Source organism: Choloepus didactylus, chromosome 9 (genome assembly GCF_015220235.1).
Source record: "Choloepus didactylus isolate mChoDid1 chromosome 9, mChoDid1.pri, whole genome shotgun sequence".
NCBI classification, from domain to species: domain Eukaryota; kingdom Metazoa; phylum Chordata; class Mammalia; order Pilosa; family Megalonychidae; genus Choloepus; species Choloepus didactylus.
Genome location: NC_051315.1, coordinates 62301370 through 62320795, shown reverse-complemented (window position 1 = coordinate 62320795; position 19426 = coordinate 62301370). Strand labels below are relative to the sequence as shown.

Here is a 19426-nt window from a genome sequence, read left to right as displayed (position 1 = left end):
CTTTGGTCTTTACGGAGCTGACAAGGAAAAGATGGAGAATGGGGTCTGCAAATCAGCCCCCAGTCTGTTCAAACGGTAATGAAAGGGTCCCAAGGACTGAAGGCAATTTGGCTTTCAAGAGTAAAGGTAGCACTCTGCCCCGAGCAGGAGGAGATAACTCCCATGTGCCTTCACAAGACTAACCTGCAAGGCTGCGGAAGTGAATTGACTCTCTGGCTGCTCTGAGTGGCAGCTGGAGAATGTACCTGGTCTTTACTTGTCCTTCTCCAGATGTCACAGGGAGAGGTATTAGGCATCCCTGCTTCTTTACAAATCTGCGTGGTGCCACATTGATGTGGATTTGTCGGATCCTGCTGAGGAAAGGCCTAGTTTCTGCAGGGGATGCATTCTGGCAGCAATGTCTAGTCACAGACAAGATAATAAATGGGGATGGATGGAGAAGCAGTTTATACATTAAAGGATGGGAGGGCTCAGGTGATATTGGAAGCTGCTGGTAAATACAGTTTTATCAAGGAATTTATCAAGGTCAGAGACAGAGCTCCTCTGTTATTGGAATGTGGATAAAATGAGGGATTCATCCAGTCACCAAGCACATTGGCATGGCCAGTGGTAAAATATGCACATGAGAAAGCAAATAACCCAGTTACTCTAGATGTGGTGCCTCGTAGACCTATTCTCTGGTACATGGGAAAAATACCCAAAGAAGCTAACATTATAAAAATCAACATAAGCAATGGTCAAGCTTCAAAATAACTCAAATGCTTTATTATTATTTTGGGGAGGAGGAATGCTTTATTTTTGTTGCAATTCTCCATCTCAACCCACCTGATTATTATGCTTATAAGTCATTTCTTGGACTTGAATCATCATTTTCCAACACTCTTAAAATCTTCTTGAGATCTCACCTCTTCCACTTCTCCTCAAGGGAAGTTTGGTGTGGTCACCCATCTCCTTACCATACAAAATCAGCAAATACGTTATTCTTTTCTTCACCTCCAAGATCCTTGCTTCTTTCCTCTGCCCCCTCTTAAGTGTTAGAGACCTTCCAGGAGCCTGGTGAGTTGACATTTACAGTGTCCTGCCCAGTGTTGTTTGCTCAGCTCTCTGCTATGTTACCATCCCCTCATCTTATTGTTAGCCAAGAAAAGGACATTTTTAGTTTATCAGATGCAGTTAGGCATTTCACACTCACATGCCCCATATAGAGACTTGGCCAAGGGAACATTTTCTAGTTCTGCTAGCAAAGTCTGTGTAAAATGAGGATTCTTTCCTTCTTAGTGAAGCTGGAAACAAATGCAGTCTACAATTGTAATAAATGGCAAAAGCTTTATATTTGTGAAAAATGATGTCATCTAATCAGAACATGGGGTAAGGGTTCCTTAATTCAGGGCCTCTGAGTGCTAAGTATGCTTTAGGAGCATGTGGTTTGATGTTTTTCATGTTTAGAAACTGAATATGCCCAACATACTGGGGCCAGATAATATAATTAGCTGACTCTAAGTATGAGACGTGTGAGATAGAAAATGCAAAAGTTTTTTGAGGATGTGCTTTAGAGATGCATTATTACTTTTCCTTTGTAAAAAGTCATTTTTTATCTAATCAGGGACAGATGGATTGTCCTTTTTTTTTTTTTTTTTTTGGTAATTTCACTGCTTGTTCAGTAGATACATCAGGGAGGACAAATTTGAGACAATCTAGTAGGCAGGAAAGAATAATGTTGAAGAAAGACAATGAATGAAATTGGATTTGAAGAAGACTTGGGCTCAGTTCCTAGTTTGGATACATACATTGCTGCACGATATTCAGAAAGACATTCAGCATCTATTCTGCCTCAATTTATTCATCTGTAAATTGCCAATAATTACATTGCCCTTACTCAGTTCACAGAGTTATTCTGAGGTGCAAAGAGGTGATGGGTTTGTGAGGCCACTATATAAACTATCTGGTACCATTCAGATCCTAGTCATTAAGTCTTATTTGCGGTTCTGGCTAACAAGGTGATGCAGGAGTAAGAGGATTCTGATGAGGAGAGTGGGTATTAGGCACAGGTTGCTGTGGGTTGCTAGCCTTAGCAAATAAAAATATCGCATGGGACATACTTACACTAAAGTTTTTTGTTGTTGCTTACCTGAAATTCAAATTTAACTGGGTGTCCTGAATTTAATTGGGCAACCTTAATTGTAAGGCAATTCATTACAAAGCACTTCATTCCTGTGGAATCAATTTTGAAAAGTGATTCGAAAACTTTAGACCCCAATGGCCAGTTGGACTCTGCTGCTAACAAAGCATAGTAGAGTTCAATATATAAGATAAAAATAAAGGAATTACAGGCTCTAGAGCATATAACTCTAATTGGAACTCCTAGGTTACAGCTTAAAGCAGTCTTGGAAAAAACAATCTTGGTCAACATCATCACTCACTACGTACTAATGACATATCTGGGTATCTTCCAAACCAGAAGACTTTATTTTACCTACAGTAGTTGGTAAACTTGTACTCTATTCAGGACTATATAGTAATAATTGATTGAGATGAGATCCATCTGTAATACTTATTTCTAAATCAGATTTTCATGGCGTCTTTCTTCGCCAGAGCTCAAAGCACAAACCCATGAGGCCATTTTGAATCCTTTTTGGACCAGAGCAGGTGGAAGAGCACAGTAAAGAACAGGGTCAAATTCAGTGTCACCGCTTTCCAGATAATCATAGGCAAATGACTAAGCCCAAGTCTGTTTCCTAATATATAACATGGGCATAATATTAATAACAAATTGAATTGGAAAATGTATGTAAAGTGTTTAGCACAGTGCTGAGCATGCATGTAGTCAATAAATATTGGCTGTGATTAAATACAATTATATTTGTTTTTCCATTTACTCTACCTTTGTGAGGTAGGAAGAGGGTAAACAGATACTATTAAACTGTGGGAAACTAAGTCTTCCATGTTGCCTGAGGCATATCTGGGGTGGTGGCTTAGAACGCTGAGCCACAGGCCTGCATAGATGCCATGCAGGCCCGCCCTGTAAAGATGTGTGTCTTGTGACTACCATTGTCTTAAACCTAGATTGTATACACCTGATGTAAACCTAGATTGTATACACCTGATGTAAACATAGGTATCTGGTGGGCTCTCCCAAGCCTGAGGACCTTTAGCATATACACCTGATCTTCTGAAATAAATAGCTGGAGCAAGGATGCATTGGTGTCCACTTAGTACGAGATGCAGTGGGCCCCCTGCTCCCTTAATTCTTAACTTTGTGTCTGTGTTTCATTCCTGCATCACCCTGTCAGCAATATTAAACTCGTTTTACAGTGTAAGAGATTTGTGGCTTGGAGATGTTAGGTGACTTGGCAAGTTGGTAAGGTAAGACTAGAACCCAGGGCTCTTGTGCTCAGTCTTACTTTTTTCATTTAGCAGACTCTTGGGCCTCATGGGCTGTCAACAAATTCTCAAAATATAAATTATTTTAATCTCATAAAACTTGACATCTGTCTTTCTGTCTTTAGTCTTGGTGCCTCCAATCCATTCTCCACAGATATCAGAGAAACGTATCTACTGCAAATCTGACCATAACATTCCTCACTTTAAAACCTTCCAGTGGTGACCCAGATGCCTATAGAATAATATCTAAGGTATACAACAGAGCTTAGCAGACACCCTCGATCTGACCTCAGCCTAACTCTCTAGCTGCATCTGCTAGCTCTCTGGGTCTGGGGAGTCCCTCCGTGTGAAACTGCATATTGCTCCCTGCAGGAACTTGCCTGACTTCTTTATGCTCCCTCTCCCCTCACCAGGCTGAGAGCTCTTTCTCTGTTCTGAGAAGAGCACTTATCTTTTCACTGCCCTTAAGAAGAAAGGACTTGAAAATCAACCTAACCATTTACAATCACAAACTGAAAGAATTAAAGAATGTTCAGAGGATAGACTACCTATAACTACTAAACATCCCATCCTTGTAGAATATTTAAGGTTAAAGGGAATATACCATGATATGTTATTAAGTGTAAAGAATTGGGAATTGAAAATAATTAGAGGGATAGATGCTAAAATGCTAACAGTAATTATGTCTGGAAGATGTGATTGTAGGTGGTTTTTATTCTTCTTTAACTCTTTTAAATAGTTTCCAAGTTTACTACATAAACCGATTAACTGAACATTAAAAAGTCATTAAAAACTTGAGGTAATCTTATAATGAAGACTGAACTGTAAATGGGCAACTACCTCTATCCTTCCGCTCTGAAATCTGAGTTCTGAACAACTCAGTGGTTGGTTTTGGGGGGCATGGACATATGAGGGATAAGGGGTAAATTACTGTTACAGGGGAGAAGCAAATTCAAACCCCACAAATGACCCATTTACCCCAATCATTTATTCAGATAATACTACCAGCTTTCACTTGGGACACAGCAATCATTCCAGTAAAAACAAAGGCAACGTTTGTCATCCAGTGAAGGAAAGGATTCACAGCGAATTTCTTATTTAATAAAGACTAGGTTCTTTAGGTCACACTTCTCTTTTCCTTGGATTTGCAACTGAGGATGGACTTCATAACCTAGAACCTTTTTCTTGGCATACCCCAACAAAAATCAAAACCCTAAACATCAGCGATTTTAGGCTTGCTATCTGGGACCACTGAGGTAGCAAATCCCCCTATAATTATCGGGATTTCAAATTTCATACCCTCACAAATAGCTTGGACAAATAAAGATCCTATTTAAACAGGTTCTGCTAGATAAGAAAAAAAACACCCAGCCCCTTAAGGGCCCCCTGGAACAGGTGTGTGGTGGAAGGGGCAACCTGTTTTAACCCTCCTCTGCATGGACAGTCTCAGATTAGTGAATAGCAGCCAATTGACCGGTCAAACAGCATCCCCAACCACCACCAGGCCCCCCCACTAGTAGTTTTTCATGGTACTTGATTCATCTTGAATTGTTTCCTTTCAACCTTTTCCCCATAGCATGTTAGAAAATAATTTATCACACAAAAGAAATGAACTCAAGTTTCTTTGTCTCCAGCCCATTTGGAAAACTCCAGAATCTGCCAACAATTCTCTTCTGTTAAATATATATATTTTTTTCTCTGTTCAGGCTCAACTGACTTATCTTCCTTTTTCAATTATTTAAGCTTCTAGGCTTGTAAGGAACTTCAGAATCGCAGACCTAGAATAGATTTGGGAAATACCAACTACCTCATTTCCCATCCACCTTTACGCTGGTCTCCCATAGACCATTCCAGAGTGAAGCATGATGCCTGGCTGACTCGGAAGAAGAGGCTGGAAGGCTTGTATGGAAAAGGCCTTCCGTGCCTCCTCGAAGCCTCCTTTTATAAACGCCTGGCGTCGAGTTCATAACATTCTGCTTAACCTGGTCATCCTACATCTTTTGGCCCATGGATCCCCTTTCCCCACATTCAAAGTGCCTGCTTAAAGATAGCCAAAATGCACGGTTTTACTGGTAAGGATCTCTATTTTATCTATTTGCTGTAGGGTAACCTCCTGTTTTAAGATTTATAAACAAAGCCAAATCAAAACAATAAGCTCCAAGAGCTCATTTTAGGTTTGATGGCCCCGTCTCAGAGCTGCGACAACAGCACCATCAAACTGTCACCGTTCTATAGCACTTGCCCCCAAATGCCATCCAGGTCTGCACCTGTGAAGCCAGGACAGGCATTGTGAGTCACTCTGTCTGCCACCAAATAAAAAGCTAATTTCTCATTCAGAATGTATGTTTTTTTCAATACCAATAGCAACAAGAGTGTGCCAAAAAATTTCCCCTGAAGCTCTATTCTGTTTTTTAAACTACAGAACATTCTTTCATAGTTTGACAGTTAAAATGCCGCAGTTAATGTAATAAACAGAGAATTTTTCCAAGTAGCCTGTCAAAACAAGTGACACTTTTTTTTTTTGCTAGCGAGTCTCAGATTCAGAACAATAGGAAGTACCTTTCAAAGCAACATCTTCATTATACAATCAAATTCTTAAAGTAATCTTCTCATCAAAGAATATTGTGTTATTTCTTTCCCAGTAATTATCAGAGTTCTGCAACCTCTCTGGCAGTGGTGACTATTTAAAAATGCAGCTGTGCTGGGCTAAAAAATTGGAGGTCCTGCCCAGGTCGATATGGAGCCAATGCCTCTCATGCCTCCACATTTCCTAATGTCTTGGCAGTTTGAGTAGTAAAAAGTCAACACATCTAGGACCCTGGAACATGTGCTCAGTTTCTAGGAGCAAAGCACTCAGCTGGGTCTGTTCAAGAGCAGCAGTGATCCCGGCAATTGTTGATGAACTAGACTTATTTTCTTTCCACTTAAATAAAATAAAGCCAGAAGTTCCAAAGAGTATTAGCAGATCCAAAAAAAAAAAAAAAAAAAAAAAAAAAGGAGTATGTGTGTATGTGTGTAAACTTTGAAAGTCTGGCTCATAAATTTAGATTCCTCATTTTTCACTTTCTCATATTGTGGGACTATCATTCCAATATAAAGTAAAGTACAGAGTCAAAAGTAGAGCTGCCAGCCCAATTCCAATATTTGCAAAGTTTGATAAAAGCTGGGAAGATGGGGAAACCCCAAGGGCACCCAAAATGATGTGTCTTGGAACAGTGGTGAAACCTGTATTTTAATGGCAGTCATAGACTGAAAGAGTCCAAACTTTGGAAGTTAATTTTCCTTGAAGAATCTTTGGGATACCAAGGATCACACAATTCAATGTTTGATGGAAAAAAAGGATGTACAAGCACAAGCTCCCATTTCAAAGGGTGACTCACGAAACCCAGCTCTCAAGTCTCCTATAAAGGGTGAATCAAGCAGTTAACATGAATGTTCCTAGCATGGTGCCTAGCACACAGCAGGCACTCAATAAATGATTTGTTGCATCTGAATCTAAATTGGGACTGTCTATTCCATCGAACTGAACTCCCCAATGGCAGGAATCACTTTATTACTTGTCTTAACCCCTTTGTTAGATGTTCAAATATATTTATGAATTGAATGGTATTTCTGCCTCCCTTGAAGCAACTAAGATGTGAGGGAATGTAACAGTCATTCATTCAATCATTCATTCACTTATTCAGCAAAGGTTTATTGAGCGCCTACTCAATGTAAGGCTCAGAACTAGAGATATGACCTTCTCTAACCTCCACACCAATTTACAGCCTCCCCTTATATTCAGTTAACTCACACTACATTTTCCTTTATAGCATTCATTGTAGCTGTGATTAAATGACTGCTTAAATAACTATCTGTTTAAAGTCTGTCTCCTGTGCTCGACAGGAAGCTCCAGGAAGAAAGAGAAACCGTCTTGTTCAATGCTGCAAACTTAGCACCCAACATGGTATCTAGAACAAAGCAGATGCTCAATAAATATTGTTTGAATGAAAGAATGAAGTACATGAGATATTGTCCTGGCCCTTAAGAAACAGTTTACAGCTAAGTTTCTCAACAGGGCTATTATTGTCAGGACAGCCCTTTCCTTTGTTCTGAGGCACTGCAGGATATTTTGTATCCCTTGTTCCTAGCTACTGCCCAGGAAATGCCAGCAGTGTGCCCCCTTCTGCTCTGTGATGATCAAAATATCCCCACTCATTTCCAAATGCCCCTTAGGGGCTGTTCTATCCCTGGCTTAGAACCACTGCATGATGTTGGCTTGGATGAAGGTGGCAACAAGGAAAACGGCAAGAAGGGGATGGACCTAGGAAACTATGAGGAAGCATAAACGATGGACGATGGGACAGAGGTGTAGAGAGAGCAGAGGGGAAGCACTCTCACAGGAAAGAGGGCATGGCTTAGAATGGCATTGTACAAACTGAGTACCCAAGCCCCAAGGATTCTTCTGTGTCCCCACAGCTCCCGACTCTGATAATCCTTCAGGGCAGAGGGAGGATAAATTGGTTGGACAAGTTTCTTGGCCCCTATTCCTCCTTAGGTTAGAGAAGCTCTCTGCCTGTTCTGTTTGATATTTCAGATTTTCTTGTAAAAACTTTGAAGAAGGTGTTCTGAGGCTAAAATAGCTGAAAGCCGTGGTCTAGAGTTAAGGATGATGGTACCAAATGGGATGGTGTGGGAAACAGAGGCACGAGAGAAAGCTGTGACAAAGGAAACATCATGTGACAAAAACGAAATATGTTAAAGAGCCTTTTGGGAAAGTGACAGGAAAAGAATCCTGGGGAAAGGCCCTCAAAGAGGTCATTGTCATAGGGGACTGGTGGTTTGATGGGTTGAGCCCTCTACCACAGGTTTTACCCTTGGGAAGACGGTTGCTGCAAAGGAGAGGCTAGACCTCCCTACGGTTGTGCCTAAGAGCCTCCTCCCGAATGCCTCTTTGTTGCTCAGATGTGGCCCTGTCTCTCTAGCTAAGCCAACTTGAAAGGTGAAATCACTGCCCTCCCCCCTACGTGGGATCAGACACCCAGGGGAGTGAATCTCCCTGGCAACGTGGAATATGACTCCCGGGGAGGAATGTAGACCCGGCATCGTGGGACGGAGAACATCTTCTTGACCAAAAGGGGGATGTGAAAGGAAATGAAATAAGCTTCAGTGGCAGAGAGAATCCAAAAGGAGCCGAGAGGTCACTCTGGTGGGCACTCTTACGCACACTTTAGACAACCCTTTTTAGGTTCTAAAGAATTGGGGTAGCTGGTGGTGGATACCTGAAACTATCAAACTACAACCCAGAACCCATGAATCTCGAAGACAGTTGTATAAAAATGTAGCTTATGAGGGGTGACAAGGGGATTGGGAAAGCCATAAGGACCACACTCCACTTTGTCTAGTTTATGGATGGATGAGTAGAAAAATAGGGGAAGGAAACAAACAGACAAAGGTACCCAGTGTTCTTTTTTACTTCAATTGCTCTTTTTCACTCTAATTATTATTCTTGTTATTCTTGTGTGTGTGCTAATGAAGGTGTCAGGGATTGATTTGGGTGATGAATGTACAACTATGTAATGGTACTGTAAACAATCAAAAGTACGATTTGTTTTGTATGACTGCGTGGTATATGAATATATCTCAATAAAATGAAGATAAAAAAAAAAAAAAAAAAAAAAAAAAAAAGACATAATGCTGAGCAAAATAAGCCAGGCACAAAAAGAGAGATATTATATGTTACCACTAATGTGAATTCTGTGAAAAATGTACAATGTTTTATACTGTAGAATGTAGGGGACCTAGAGATACCAATTAGTGGAGGGGGAATGATAATCTAATAAGAACAGATAAACTATGGAGGGTAATCTCAATGTTATGGGAATGCTCAGGAATGATTATGGTGTGTAAACTTTCTTGGGTATAGTAAGATCATGTTGGAAGCAATAGAGTTATTTTAGGTTTTTTTTTCTCTTATTCCTTTGTTTTCTTAGGGGTTGTTAATTTTCTTGGGGTATGGTAGGAACATGTTGGAAGCAATGTAGTTATTTTAGATTATTTGTTTTTCTTACTCCTTTGTTTGGACATGGTTTATTAATTTTCTTGGGGTATGGTAGGAACATATTGGAAGCAAAGTAATTATTTTAGGTTATTTGTTTTCCTTAATCCATTGCTTTGTTTGAAATGTTGTGGGGTTTTTTTTGCTTGTTGTTTGCCTGTTTGTTTTTAATTTTTTGATAAACAAAGTTAAAAAATTGAAAAAAAATCAGTAGAAAAATGGGAGTAAAAACTAAATGACAAATAGGATGGGATGGGGGGATGGTTTGGGTATTCTCTTTTCACTTTTATTTTTTATTCTTATTCTGATTCTTTCTGATGTAAGGAAAATGTTCAGAAATAGATTGTGGTGATGAACGCATAACTATATGATCATACTGTGAACAGTTGATTGTATACCATGGATGACTGTATGGTTTGTGAATATACTTCAATAAAACTGAATTAAAAAAAAAAAAAAAAAAAAGAGGTCATTGTGAGTTGGTTTGAGGGGCAGACATTGGGGAAGTTGGTCAGAGGGATACATCATTCTTGGAAAGTGCCCAGTGGACACACAAGAAATGTAAAATGAAACCCACTAATAAGTGAAGACAGGCCAAGTCAGTGACTCAGAGTCTACGTTCACAACTGGCTGGCACTGGTTGCAGGGTGGAGGGAGATTTTATTTCCTACAGAAAAACATAAACCTGTGTCTGGTGGTTTCAGAACCCAGTGCCAAGACATCTGTATTGAAAAGGTTTTCCTGGGGATTGGGCCTGTGTCCTATGCTTCTTTGTAGGCCCCAAAGCAATTAATAGAGTGTCTTGCACATAACAGGGTCCAATACATCCTTTTAAAATTCATATGATTAAACACATCAGAGTTGTCAACTTCAGCTGGTGAACCGCCACTGAAGATAAGGTGGGTTCCAGCTGTGATGGAAAGGAGAGCTCACCTCATTGGCTAAATGGAGAGGCAGTGAAGGGGTTCGTGGACCAGGAGCATTCCCTTAAGAATGTCTTTAAGGTGAGAAGCAGAAGCCTCAGAATAGGGTGAAAAGGATGTGCGGAATGAATGAATGAATGAATGAATGAAAGCATAGGCATGAAGTCTACAATTCTGATGAACTCTGCCTTATTGCATCAGTAAGAAAGAGGCTGCCACAGTCTGACATAGAAACAGAGCAGTTTCTGTTTGTCACTGCCAAAGGTCATTTAATATAGGGACAGTTTTGACATTCTGAAGCAACCCTTGAAAATCTCTACAGCCTTAACTCATGCAACAGGGAAATGGACTTATCTGGCTCAAAAATTAAATTAAATTAACAGACAAACACTGCGGTGCTACCACTTCAGCGTCTCCCTTTTTGCCCTGGGGGAAGGCAGGACTTTTGAAATCACCCTTGCTTCCTCTGCCCAGGGGCGCCTGCACACCCGGTGGCCCCTGACCCGTGGTGAGTGGCATGCTCTTACTTACGGTTTGCGGAGGATCATCCTCATGTGGGCATCGGGGCCCATTTGGGACAGCAGCAGCATGGTGTCCTGGAGCTCCTCATCACACTCCTTCTTCTCCTCCTCAGTAGGCAAAGGGGCATCCTCGTGCTCATCGTCCAGAAATCGATAAAATAAATATTTGTCTTGGAAATGGTGCTCCTGGTCCACTAAGGGAAACATGGAGGCAGTGTCAGCTGATGCCCCTTTGCCTCACGGCCACAGGCTGCTCTTGGCACAGGGGATACGGTTTACCAGGAACAGATGGACGGTGTCAGGCAAGAAAATCAAATGGCAGCAGGGCGGTGGGGCTCCTTGCCCTTCTCCCTTGTGCCTGGATCAGGGCTGTGCAGCTGGAACACACACCCTCCTGGCTGTGGTCATGCACACCATAGCTCTCTGACACACCCATCTCCTCAGCCTCCCCAGGACTCCTCGTGAGACCTGCCAACTTTCCCGGGATGTGCGCTTTGACTAGCCAAGAAATGCCTTGGTGACATTTACTAGTATGTGGGACATATGTCCAAAACAGGAAAATAGCCAACTGCCACTCATGCTCGATAATAGTCTTTGAAAGTACAGTCTGTACCAAAAAAAAACACAAAAAGCATTTACTTTTCAAGATGAAAATTCATGTTTTTCTTCCTATGTGTACTATTTATTTTTTTATTTAATTAACTTTATAAAAAATAAAAAAAACATTTCCAGACAAAATAAAACTACGTGTACTGTTTATAAACATTTCTGTCTCTACTTTTTTAAAAAGTTAGAATAAAATTATTTGAGCAACGTTGATAAGACCAAGCTTCTAGGCCATATACTCCTAGAAGGATCTTATGAAAAATTTCTTCCAATTCTGAGAAAAAAAACAAAAGTCTTTTTTTTTTCCCCTTTTGTTTCTTTTAAACAAAAAGATTTAGATTTTGGTAGGATAAAGACAATGAACTCAGCTCAGAATCTCTCAACTGTAATGTCTTAAGGCCTTTCGCTCCTTTTCAAGATGGAGCATCAATACTGTCAAAAGATAACGAGAAGTTGTGGGCCCTTGCTGCTCAAAACACGACCCCTGGAACAGAATCGTCAACTGCATTGGAAGCTTGTTGGAAATGCAGAATCTCAGGCTCCATCCCAGACCTGCTGAATCAGACCCTGCATTTTAACAGGAGTCACTGGTGATTTGTACACACATTAAAGTATAAGAAACATTTGCAAAAAAGTATAGGTTGATTCCCAGGTGTTGGTAAACAAAATAATGATTTTAACATTTTGTCAGTTTGGAAAAGAGTTCTTAAAACAAATGGCATGAACAGTTCAGCCAGATACATGCCACTCCTGAATAGCTACTTTGACCAATTATAGGCCCCACAGACATCAGGGGTTGCAATTGCAGACCACATTTCCGACTTTAAATGTGATCATCCTGTGGGTATACAAATTGGCTCTCCCAGACAATGTCACAGTTAAAAGGCAGCTTCTGAATTCATTACTTACTTTCATGTCATCAGTCCAGCCACACATTTCATTGCTCTTCATTCCGCCCTGCACGAAGATTGCTATGCAATGCTCAGAATATAATCACACTATCAATGAACCGTGAATGCAAACTAATAAACATAATTGGAACTGATGCACTCGGGTTGCAATTTCATTTTACTTTCATACATTCTCCTGAGTTAGGATGGTACAATGGTGGAACGTAGCAATCAATAGCATCCACTTGCTGCATGTGTATTGCTAAATGAAGATGCTAGCTCTGCGGGTCCCTAAAGGGATCATAATTCTTTCTTGCCCATTTGGGATTTCAGTGACAACTTACCCAGGGAAATGCACTTAGAATTTCTTGAGGGTTTTCCAGGGAATGTGGCTCACTTACCGTGATTGAGAACACCGTCTTCTAACAGGACTTGCCACATGCCAACAGCTTGGGTCCTGGAGTGCACACACGGAGTCTGCTGCATCATCCAGTCCACCAATTCGGTTCCCACACAGCATTGTCTAAGGTTAGGTAGGACACAAAGGATGGGAAATCATTCCCTTGAAGATGAAGGATGGAATACGGCTTTCAAGAGGAGAACCTTCTAGAGCTTAGTGATCTTCGACTATAAAGGATCTCACTGTAAACAAAGAACCACATCTCGGGTTCTCAAACACTTATACAAACCAATAAGACCACTGGGCTCTTGAAAGAACCTTTTAAACAATGGCTAAACAAAAATTCTAAATGAAAGAGCATTATAGTGGCAGCACCAGGGGAAATCAAAGGGCCACAAGATGGGAAGCATTATCTGGCAAGCTAATTGCAGAACCAGAAAGCCCCTCATCTTGGGAGGTCCCCAAAAATCTCTGTAAAATAAAGGCAAAGCAAAATACTGACTTCCTTCACCTGCCCCATATGAGGAATGAGTTAATATTTGCAAGGCATTCACAGTGCTCCATGAAGGGTGCTATATGAATACAAAATTATACAGCATTTTATATTTTCAAGTAATGCTACTGATCTTCCTTGGAGGGGTATTGGGAGAAACAAGCAATCAGTGATGCAAATCGCTTTGAAAAAAGTTCTGTGTAATGAACATCGCCTTTGACAGAGCCTATCATCTGAAGAGTCTACATACTTTCTGGCTTTCTATATATTCCCACATTAAACCCTAAGTGCCCTCTGTGGTAGTTGACAGGGATGGGCAAACTACATGCATGACTTAGGAAATATATGGTTATATACACTTACACAGTTAGAAATTATGAAGCCTTCAGTGGGGTGAGAGAGAGGGCACATGTTCACAGCATGAGGATTCAGGGGAGGAAATAAGAGTCTTGAAGTCCTAGGGATAAATCCCAAGAGGCAATGGAACAAGGTGAGATTCACAGAGCTGCCTGCAGCTGGGACTGAGTCACTGGTTGCCTTACCTCCCACTAAGGATGGCACCATCTCTGGGACATGGGCTAAAACTAGGTCAATCCGGGGTCTCCACTCCAATTTAAACTGGAGGAGACTCCTGGAGCTGGGCCACTTTTGATTTCTCCCTTGAGATTCTAGTTGCCTACAAGGAGATCCTGGAGGAGAAAGATGCAGATGAAACTGAGAAGAAATCAGTGGGTAGATCTTGAACTGGGAGGAGACATGAGATATAGCACAAGGTCTGCGACTTATTAGCTACGTGACTTTGGGCACACTGCGTCAACTCTCTGGTTCTCGGTTTTCTTTTCTGTAAAATAAAGGAGGAAGAAAAGATGGCCTCTAAGGCCTTTTCCAGTTCTAACATTTAAAGGGCTTTGAAATCTATTAGAGTTCCTGGGATGCCCTGATTTGACTCTGACCCCAAAATATTTCACAGGGAGGAAGCACTGAAAAAGCTGTTAGATTCCTAGGGATTGCTCTTGTTACAGTCTATATACCTGCGTGTTAGGAACTTCAGTGGGCAAAGAGACACCTAATTACTATTCATTCTGAACCAAACATATGACCTGTCAAAATATTCCTCTTTGAATTTGGGAATTCATTTATGGGAAAAGTCTTGCAAAAGTATGAAAAAATCAATTTCATTTGGGTTTTAATTCAATGCTTGCTTTGACTAAAAAGAGCACTTAGAATCAAGATGATCTCAGAGCATCTTCTTCCCTATATAGTGTGTAAGAGTATCTGCAGTCAGAATATGTAAAAAAGACACACTGTGCTACTTGTAGCTGATGGAATCTCTGGGTTTCCTCTCCATAAAAGATCCCTGGAATTGACAGCAGACCTCTAGCGTGGTGATCATTGAGGAGATCTGCATCTGGGGAGACTTCCTCACACTAAAACTATAGCAGCAATATAATGGGGTGAGGAGCAGGAGGGAGAAAGAGGATGAAACAGGAAATACAAAGTCTGGGAAAAGGAACTCAGCGTACTGCAGAAAAAAGAATCATGCCTTCTGGCCTCCAGTTAAGTCCCCTTGTTGTCACCAACAAGTGACACAGATCATTAATATGTGTCACAGGGTGTGGAATAGATGTAATACCTATATTTCAGAGATTTAAAAATCTTAGTACTACGGAACAAGAAGTAAATTATGGTTTCTGACTTCTAGTTTCCATTATTTGTCACCAAACATGACATATTTTAATGGAATTTCCCTAATGAAAGCCAACACTTGGGAAAGTATAATCTCATCTTAAAGAAAAAATAATTAGATTTTAATAAGAAAAAGATCCTTTAAGTGTATGAGAATTTGAGATCCAGTGAGTTAAATTTGAGATTTAATGAATTAAAGAGGTTGAACTCTTACTGGGATCATGTGATGCATGATATTTTTTTTTTTTTAATCTATACTTTTCTTGAAACTATAACAGTGTATTAGAGCCACAGACCCCCAAAAAGAATCAACTTCCTGATTGGATGACAATACTTCAAAACCTAATCATCTAAAATGGAAGCTAGTAAATATCAACATAAAAAGGGCTAGATGAAAATCTATCCTAAAAGATGGCTTAGGAATGTGCTAATGACAAGACTAAGGTGTGTCTCAAAATCTCATCTCATTTCCTACATTCTATCAAGAAGAGACTGATGTAAATGTAAAAAAATAAACTGTCAATTTTGGTTTTGCAACATATTTATAATTGCAAGCACAAGAGTTTGCCTGCATGGGGTGTAGAAAAGTATGCAAAAAGGAAGAACTAGCAGTGTTTTTCCATCTCTGTCCCTGTGAAATGTGAAAAAGACAGGATCTAGAGGCACACATATTCTGAATACTAAGAAGGATTGCTATAGGGTGAACCAGGTGTAATTTTATAGGTTCTATTCACAGCTGATAGTCACAAGAAAGACAAATATCCTTCATGGTAAATTTTGTATTCAGGCTTTTATTGTGTCCTATGAATCTATGTGAATTAACCACTAGGACAGGGATGGCAAATAAGTTTTGGCTCATGACAAGTCTAATGGGTTCTGAAGTCATGTCTAGGCTAAATGGGAAAGCGGCCCTGTATGATTGCTGAAAGAGGATACAGGGTGTGTCTGAATCATGGACACAAGAAGTGAGAGTGAAGACTTGGATGCCATATATTGACTGTTCCAGTTCTAAAGGCTGGTTGACTTGATAAAATAAAAAGTTAAGGATTAGCTACAAGTGACAACATGGATGAACCTATAAGACATATAGAGTGAAGTAAGTCAGACACAAAAGGACAAATATTGTATGATCTCACTGATATAAAATAATTAGAATAAGCAAATTCACAGAGTTAGAAACCAGAATATAGGTTACCAGGGGCTGGGGTGGGAGAATGGAATAGGGAGTTAATGCTGAAATTGAAAAGAGTTTTCTGACATGGAAAAGTTTTAGTAATGGATGGTGGTGATGATAGTATAGCATTGTGAATATAATTAACAGCACTGAACTATATATTTCAATGTGGTAAAAAGAGGAAATTTTAGGTTGCATATATGTTAGTAAAATAAAAATAAAAAAATAAACCATAGCATTGTACAACACAAATAGTGAACCCTAATGTAAACCATGGAAAATAATTAACAATACAATTTTAATAATATTTTTTCATCAATTGTAACAAAGCTACCACACTAAAACAAGGTATTAATAATGGGTGATGGTGGTGGGGATATAAGGGTACTCTGTATTTTCTGCATAATTTTTCAGTAACCCTACAACTTCTCAAACAAACTAAATAATAAACAGTTAAGGATTGCCCCAAATCCTTGGTTGACCCCACCAAGATTCAGCCATCTCAGAAGGTTCAGCTAGCTGTACAGACCCAATTTTCATTTTTGTCAATTTTCAACCCAGTGACAGCTATAATAAGGAATTTTTATTCCATATGATATAGATGTGATATAGAGTTGTATATCTTACTACATGTGAATTAGAATGAAATCCTGTGTTAGAAAGTAAGCTCCATATAGGAGTTTGTATATTTTGTTCACTGCTGTATCCTTAGGGCCTGGCATACAGGAGTTACTTTAAAAATTTGTGGAATGAATGAACAATTGAATACGTGAATCAACCAATCTCAGTTCAAATACTGGTTCTGCCACCCACTAGACTTATGTCTTGAACAAGAAAAACTATTTACTTTCTTTGAACCTCAGTTTTGTCATCTGAAAAATGGCCACACACCTACCTAATACGATTGTAGTGAGGAAGAAACGAGAGCAGCATGGAGAATGGGCATAAATAATTCCTCAGCAAATGTTAGCTGAATTTTACCTAAATCTAATAGTTTCCCTAAGAGATACTGGCAAACAGAAATGCAAAGATTTTCTTCTCTTTGTTCATCACAATTATACAAATGTCGAAGCAAATTCATTAGGAGTAATTACTTCCAATAGTAAAGATAATTAAACACTCACAGTCAAGCAGTGACCAAGGCAAGTTTAGGCATTCCAACACCTGGAGGCTTTATGAAAGGTTCTGCCTCATAAGTGGAAAACAGGGAGAAGCATGTTTGTCCCAATTTCACTAAACATGAACCTGAGAGGGCTGTGGCCTTTAGAAGGAGCACACATACCTGTATGTCTTCAGGTGGTATTTTCTATCTCTTATCATGTGAGGTGCTCGAGAGAGGATGGCGTTTCGTAAAATTTTTCCAGCCCTGAGGATCTTCTCTGAAGGGACCTAGATTTTAATTAGGTGGAAGGATGGGAGGAAAAAGGAGAGTTTATGGAAGGAAAACGAACTATAGACAAATCCTTAAATTACTTTCCAGTCTGACTCAGGTTCTGAAAAACATAACTCATTCACACATTTACATTGTTCACTTTTGTGACATGTCACTGCTTCATGTTGAGAACTGAGACACACTGAATTTTATGGACTCTAGAAAATGTATCCGAGGTTTCCTGATGTGATGCTCTGACATGGAGCCTGGGGTGGTTACTTAAGAAGCTGGCTCTGAAGGCTTGTCAACCCACCTATGTTCCATTACCTTGGTAATGGTGTTAGCAGGACGAAGAGGAACGTGAGGTTCAATGAGAGGTGTCTGAAAAATAAAATGTTAAAGCAAAAGAAAATTAAACAAAAAGTTCATTAAAGAAAATTATGGGCTGAGGGGGATAATAAGAACATACATTTTATAAAACTTAAAATAGAATTAAAAAAACAAGAGATAAAATCTGCCTAAGGAACTTGAATGCATGGGCATTCAAAGGGCAAAATTAGAACATTCTATTTGCCAAATTTTAAATATAAATTATTAAAAAATGAAAAAACTGATAGGAATGATTAGATGCTTGTAGGTTTAATATGGAGGGAATAAATATGCAGTCAAAACATAACAAACATCTGAGCAGAGGAGAAAGCAAAACAAGATAAACACAAACAGAGATTAAAATGACCTTTCTCAGGGAATAGGGATATGGTTATTAATGTTGTGTGGTAATGAGCTACGAGCTATTTCATTTTCTCTGTTGTATTTCAGATCCTTTTTCTGAAATCTGGTTTTTTGTTTTTTGTTTTTAAGAAAGAAAGTTCTAATTTTTAAATTATGCTTGCTGGGGGTTCTATGCACTCAAGTTCCTGGAACCCAGGGGCAGCTAGTGCATCTTCTCTCTCATTTACACCGTAGTGTAGAGTTTTCAGGATTCTGTGACTGTCAGAACAGCTCTAGCATCTGGGATTCAGTAAAGCAGCCAATTCCCAGAGAAGTTGCTTGCTACGTAGCTATTAAATTGAGCTCCCTTGACCTACTACAACTCTTTAGCTCTCTTTCTCTGAAATATCTGGTAACGGCATTTCCAAATGAAGAAGAATGATATATGCAGTAAAAAGTGGTGGTAGAACCATCAGTACAATGCTGTTTATGTCACCTGAAGAAGGCAAGAGAAAACTTTCTTATGAGATTGGGGAAGGGAAGAGTAATGGTCCTCCAAAGATGTCCATGTTCTAATTCCAAAACTTGAATATTCTACCTTACATGGCAAAAGGGAGTTTGCAGATGTGATCAAATTAAGGATCTTAAATTGGGAGATTATCCTGGAGGTGGGCTGGCCCACTGTAATCATAAGCGCCCTTAAAATATGGAAGAAGAATCAGAACCAGACAGATGGCAGCAGGAGGACCTGACCCAACTTTGAAGATGGTAGGGGCTACAAGCCAAGGAATGAGGGTAGCCTCTGGAAGCAGGAAAGGGCCAGGAAACCAATTTTCCCTTAGAGTATCCAGAAAGAATGCAGTACAGCTGACATCTTGATTTTAGCCCTTTGGGACTGATTTTAGACTTCTGGACAACAGAACAATAAGGTAATGCATTTGTGTTGTTTTAAGCCACTCACTGTCTTTGTGGTTGTTACAGCAGTCATAGATAACTAATAAAGAGTTCATTATGCTTTATTCTAAAAACACTATTTTTCTCAAATAGAAGCCATTAGAGTGAAAATAAATTGGTATTTCCCTCTAGTGCTATTTAAAAAAATAAAATCAATGGGGGAAATAAAGGCTGGTATTAATATAAAATACTTTATGTACCTAAATACATATGCACTTGTATAAACATACATTCCCCTTCCCCACCTTTTAGCAACAGTAAATTTGGGGTGGGTTGAT

General features: G+C 39.7%; 1 protein-coding gene across 3 annotated transcripts in view; it reads right to left on the bottom strand.

Annotated features, from left to right (window-relative positions):
- RAPGEF4 (Rap guanine nucleotide exchange factor 4) overlaps positions 1 to 19426 on the bottom strand; it is a 346445-nt gene that overhangs the window by 77934 nt on the left and 249085 nt on the right. For 2 of the 3 annotated variants that reach the window (XM_037849336.1, XM_037849338.1), the window contains 4 exons: positions 17811 to 17864; positions 17394 to 17500; positions 12760 to 12881; positions 10873 to 11056 (listed from right to left, as the gene is read on the bottom strand). In XM_037849336.1, the coding sequence (XP_037705264.1) occupies positions 10873 to 11056; positions 12760 to 12881; positions 17394 to 17500; positions 17811 to 17864 (467 nt within the window). The remainder of the gene's footprint in view (positions 1 to 10872; positions 11057 to 12759; positions 12882 to 17393; positions 17501 to 17810; positions 17865 to 19426) is intronic. The other variant, XM_037849337.1, reaches the window with a different exon arrangement.